At 35.9% G+C, this 5,690-nt stretch overlaps 1 protein-coding gene across 3 annotated transcripts; it reads right to left on the bottom strand.

Moving 5' to 3' along the window:
* Positions 1-461: 461 nt before the first annotated feature.
* Positions 462-5,173, bottom strand: LOC140827682 (protein NLP9-like). Of its 3 annotated transcripts, none has more exons than XM_073190460.1 (6): positions 5,080-5,173; positions 3,657-4,664; positions 3,435-3,479; positions 2,591-3,343; positions 2,026-2,149; positions 462-1,767 (listed from the first exon to the last, which is right to left on the bottom strand). In XM_073190460.1, exons 2-6 carry the CDS (start codon positions 4,455-4,457, stop codon positions 716-718), a joined length of 2,775 nt encoding a protein of 924 aa, XP_073046561.1. In that variant the 5' UTR covers positions 4,458-4,664; positions 5,080-5,173; the 3' UTR covers positions 462-715. The 3 variants fall into 3 exon arrangements, with proteins under 3 accessions (XP_073046561.1, XP_073046559.1, XP_073046560.1); XM_073190458.1 differs by having other exon boundaries at positions 4,773-5,153; XM_073190459.1 differs by having other exon boundaries at positions 5,056-5,153.
* Positions 5,174-5,690: the final 517 nt, after the last annotated feature.

Raw genomic sequence — 5,690 nt, 5'->3', positions numbered from 1 at the left:
AAGAAGTACCACAAATTTTTTTGAGACCAAAATTTATGTTGTTGACAAATAGAATTGCATTTGAGGATTTTAAAATTAATAGAGATTTTATGACATAAGGAAAGTTATTATTAGGATAATCTTGTTTGTAAGAGGATTAAATAGATAATGTGGAGTGTTTATTAACATTTTGCAGTGCAAATAAAACTTTATTTTTTTAAAAATTAACTCAATTTAAGGTCAAATTACATTATAAGTATTTATAGGAGGCCGTTTTTAAAATTACCTCTTAAAATAATGTATTTCTCATTTTCAAATGATCATGTCTCTTCAAGCATAAAAAATAAGTATAAAAAATCATTAAAAAAAATCATATTTAAATTATTATTCTAAAAAGTTATCAAAAATCTTTTTAAATAAATTGTAAAGTTTTTAATTTTAATATGATCTCTGCAGTTTTATACAAAATTTATTTAACATTAAACAAAAAACTTAATGTACATGGACATATTGTGTGTGAAGGAGTATTGTTCATTTTATGATAGAATATACATTTTTTTATATGTATATATATAGATGGACATGGATATTTCACCTAAAGCAGATAACAGAAGCTACTATACAAAATGAGCTGCCTCACAGATACTCTGAGCGACTACATCCAACAACATAGCTCAGCTAGAAACTGAACTTCGTACACGACTCAATACAACATATAATTGCGGATGGGCCGACATTAGCTGCTGCCAAAGCTTCCCATGAAGGAAGTAGATGAATCACGAACCAAGAACTTCACGGTACGAGTGCCAAGAAAACTTAACATTTCAATACATTCTTGAAAATCTGAATCATTTACCAGCATCACCCATTCCTCTTCGTCGTCGAGATACCTGAGCTGGAATTCCCCCATCACCAGGTTGAACCTCTTTCCCACTTCTTCATGCAGTTCAAAACATCCAGATGCAGGCTTGAATTTAAACCGAATCATGTCGTCTTTGTAAATAGCTTTAACTGTGATTTTAGAGCCGCTGTCTCCACAACTTTCTTCAATGATCTTTTCAGGGGTTTTTTCACCAAAATTTCCCGAGCTAGTGGAACTGCCACTCATCATTGTTTTCGACCCGTTTGATGAGTCTGTCATGCCTGACAATTGGCTATGTTCATCTACCATAGTGTTGCCTTTGGACTCAGAGGTTTCAGGTTTCATGCAACTGAATTCTTGTTCCCATCTATCGCACACTTCTTTCGATAGGAAAGAATCTGCCGTACCATTTGGAGAAGTCATCCATGGCGTTGTACTTAGACTAGCTGGCCTTGATGTCCACGTATCTAACGCAGCTATTCTAGACTTATCTAAATTTTGGGTAAGAGGTTCTTCGGTTGTACACTCTCCCATTAAAGAACTTGCATAGAGAGCATTTAATTCTGCCAGCCAGTTCTCGTCTGCAAGACACTCTTCTTCAACTTTTACTCTAGTATCCTCAGAGGTAATGAAAAATGTCAAGGGTTCCGGCACTGCGTTTGGGATAACTGATTCCGACTGCCCAGCGGAAATATTTTTACCAGTGAAGGGTAAACATTTTCCCATATCAATGTTTTTTGTCATAGAGCCGACAGATACAAGCACTCCTGTGGTTGCATCAAACTTCAAACCTCCTTCTAAACCATGGACAGAGTCAAGCACGCTTTGTATTTTCTTCAAAGAACGGTTCACCTTATTTATCTTTCGAGATGGCCATCTCGCGATGCCATGTTGTCTACATATCCTTTTGAGAGTAGTGGGACAGACTACGGAAGAAAATAAACCAAAAATTAAGGTCTGACAATTCAAAATATACTTGATCTGGCATTTTTTGCTACTCATTTGAATGTCGTTTAAAAGGCAATGTGTTCGAAACAATTCCAAATGATACAACCATTTTGAATAGGCAGTATAATGTCTTATGGGAAAAACATTGGATTCAAAAGTAAAATAACATGGTACCTCAAATTCTGGTCTTAAAGGGCAGTATGAAACTAATTCTGAAAGTGAATAGATCAACTCACCACCAATACTCTTTGCAGCATCTTTAAGGCTCCCAGAGAAGTGTTGTTGTAAAACACTTAAACTGATGTGCTTCTCACCGGTGCTTCGTTTCTTCTCCATCGGTCGAATTGGTTCGAACATCGCCTAAAAGGGATTATAAGAAGTACCTCAATACCAGTATCGGTTTAGAAAAGTAACCTCTGAGATTAGGCATGCTAGTTGGCTTTAGTTATTCATGATATCACTTTTCAATCTAATTGTTTAGAACATTGCTCTAGATTTTCTCAACTAAACAGGAGAAATGTTCTTAGTTTTGCTCAAAATTTTCTTCAATTTCATTTCCAACCATATCACCTAACCATTTTCAACAGATCCTGAATGAGTTTACAATTGATAAAAGCAAAAATCAGACTACGACATTGCATATACAGAAGTAAAATGGTATATAAATATTCACGAGTATATAAAAAGAAACAGGATTCAAAATTTACTCGGGCTTGATCCTGACAAGACAAATCAGTTCCGACACAGGATATGTATTAGAAAGATCGAGACAAGTTCCTTTGAAGAAAGATTATAAGGTACCTGCTTGGAAGGGTCGTTAGCTCCTATTTCTGCATTATTCGATTCAAATACACTTTGAGGTACCCTACCAACAGAATTTAGATTCCCAAGCGACTGCTGAACACTCATTGATAAAGCAATTACTCGTTTATCTTTTATTTCTCCGTCTCGTACTCCAACCTTCAAATCCCCTTCCGGTCCAAGTAATTCAACTTCAGAAACAGTCCTCAAACTCTTGCACATCCTTTGCATGGTACTAGAAAGGTTATCCAGCAAGAGTTGTTGATCTGTAGTCCCTTTAATGTCAACAGGTAGAAAGAACTCCAATACATAGTCATCATTACCAGTATGAGTACTTCTTAGTCTAATAGCAACAGCTGCGTTTAGACCAAATTTACGGGCATGATGAACGAGTGGATACTCATTTATAAGGTAATCCTTGACATCCGAGTGAAAAACAGGGCGATTTGATTGAAGGGCTCTCCCTACTATCCCTTGACCTTCCTCAAGGTGATGCTTCGCACATGAATGCAAAAATCCCTGCATGGATCTGTCATTCGCATAACAGACGGTGTCCTCAACACACAAAACATATTTTTTGTATGGAATCATATTATGTCCAGCACCTCGTACATGCAGTGTTTCAATACCAGCCTCTTTGGTGTAAATACAAGGAATCCAGGTTAACACCAGAGGCAAATGATGTGTGTGGCAGACAGAACGTAGAACATCAGTAATCTCCGCTAAGGCTAACTGTCGATTCTTTGAGAGAGACTGAAATAATAAGCTACGTTAGGAAGTAGATGATCATCATTACAATCATGGAATAAAGAGATGATAAAATAGGGAAAATAATTATACCAACCTGGGAACTAAGTCGAGGAGGAACACTGCTCCTTAAACTCACCACCTGAAAAATGTTGACACTTAGATATGAATATATGAAATTGATGGCATTAAAAGTACAACTGATAACATTTTCGGGCCAAATCATGCTTTTGTGCATAGATAGTGCATAAAATATATCATTCTATAGGCAAGAAAACAGAACCTATCAGATCCTCTCTGGCTCATCGAAAAAACTAACCTTCAGAGCACGGCAAACATTTTCCATCTCTGAATCAAAATCGGGCTGCTCCTTCATCGTAACCAATTCTAGCACAGCGCAACACGGTCCTTCAAGGCAATCCTCTTCAAAAACAGGTAAAGCAATAGTTCCTCTCACTTTATGATCAGCAGCATATTGCACTCGCAAGTATTCGGCCTCACTGTAGTACATAACATTTGAAGTCCACTCCGGGATCATAGAGGTAAAAACACGGCCAGGAAGTCCTGGTAAGAAACCCGGATTTGATTCCGCCGCGAAAGTAAATGACCTAGAGACATCACGATATCCAGACAGCTTTTCGTCAAGTAAATAAGGTTGTTCACGGGTACTCAAGATGTAATGGTCACCGTTCCTCGATGGAACCCAAACTTGGGCCAAAATACCCTCACCAGACCACCCCTTAGCAAGAAGCACTGCTTGAATCATTTTCTCGGCCAGTGACTGCCTTGGAGGCCTCGGGATCGTAAAATGATCTACATTAGCTGATGCATGATTCGGATTCGATATTGCATCAACATCATCAACCGTTTGTGATCGAAACATCGTTTTAACTTCCCTAAAGAACAAATCAGCCTCCCTCGTGGTGATCATTCCACGTTCAACCCCATACAATTCCTCGAAAAGCCCCAAATTAAGAGGATCTACGACATCCGATAACGTGTTGGGGCCATCACAACATCCATCATATGCATCAAAATTCATCAGCTCTGCAACTATACCAAACGACTCCTCCAAATTCCAGACCTGCACACTGTTATCCAAGGATGCAGCACCGTCCATCTGATAAAGTGCCCTTTTCTTGAATCTACTTCCTCACAGTTCCTACAAGATGATCCTACTTTATTCCTAATGATTAAAAAAAATCCAAGTTATCCAATGATGCGGCAACTATACCATCCATCTGACAAAGTACACGTTTCTTAAATCTATTCCTCACTGATTCAGCACGTTCCCAGTGATCCTACTATATCCCAAATGATTAAAAACCTGCAACAAACATAACAAATATTACTAGTTTTCGTACTCCTAGGCATGCACACACACACTAGCAAACAAGTATTTATACAATAAGAGGCATATTAAGTCACGGCATACGTAATTTTTTCCTCGTCTGATTCGGAGCTGACCACGAAGATTCAAAGATTTAGATTTCTCTAATGGAGGAAAGGCCAGAAACCTCAATCAACCCAAACAATGGATCTCCAACTAAATTCCAAGAATTTACCAATCAAACAACCAATAAAATCACAATATGCTACAGAATACACAAACTCAAGCTAAGATTCACGGTATACTGATGGATTTATACTATTACAAGTAAAAAAAAAAATCATCTTTGTGTGGGTTGAATCAGAAAAGATCCCAGCTTTGCTCCTACCCAAAATTACTTATAAGGCATTACATTTTCCAGAATCAGAAAAGAGCCCAGCTTTTCTCTGTAGCAGTAAGCACCTTCCTGAATTGATTGGGGTAACACCGCAGTTTGGATACATAATAAATAAATCAAAAAAAAAAAAAAAAAACAGAAGCTGACAAATATTTTTGCCGGAAAAAGCTTTTATATATATATATATATATATATATATATATATATATATATATATATATATATATATATAAATATATAATTTCCAAAAATATATATATATATTTCTCATCGCTTTTTCAAAAGTGAAAAAATATATATTCAAAAGGTAATATTGAATAAAAACTTTTGGAAAGTCATTGTTTATTCACTTTTTTAAAAAGTTTCTTAATTAATCCGAATATTCTTTTTTCGAAACACAAATTTTATTTATTTATTTATTTTCGAAATATGTGGGAAACTTTGTTTTATTCGCAATGAATTTTATTATCACATATTTTTTCATCATATACCTATCCAATCAAATTAAAAGTATATAAGCGATGATAAATTAATAAAATAAGTCGAACTCAAACTCGAGTTCTAGTTTATATAAAAAATTAATTTAAAATTTAAAAACTCGTGATAATTGAAAATTTATGCAGAAA

This window comes from Primulina eburnea, chromosome 3 (assembly GCF_022965805.1).
Source record: "Primulina eburnea isolate SZY01 chromosome 3, ASM2296580v1, whole genome shotgun sequence".
Classification (NCBI taxonomy): Eukaryota; Viridiplantae; Streptophyta; class Magnoliopsida; order Lamiales; family Gesneriaceae; genus Primulina; species Primulina eburnea.
Note: the sequence above shows the minus strand (reverse complement) of the source record. Positions and strands in the feature narration are given on the sequence as shown.

What these genes read in the sequence shown, in the direction of transcription:
- LOC140827682 (XM_073190460.1), bottom strand. Translation starts at nt 4,457, where the DNA reads ATGGACGGTGCTGCATCCTTGGATAACAGTGTGCAGGTCTGGAATTTG. An exon ending in ATGTTTGCCGTGCTCTGAAG is followed by an intron (nt 3,480 to 3,656) that starts GTTAGTTTTTTC and finishes AACATTTTTCAG; the next exon opens with GTGGTGAGTTTAAGGAGCAG. An exon ending in CTAACGACCCTTCCAAGCAG is followed by an intron (nt 2,150 to 2,590) that starts GTACCTTATAAT and finishes AATCCCTTTTAG; the next exon opens with GCGATGTTCGAACCAATTCG.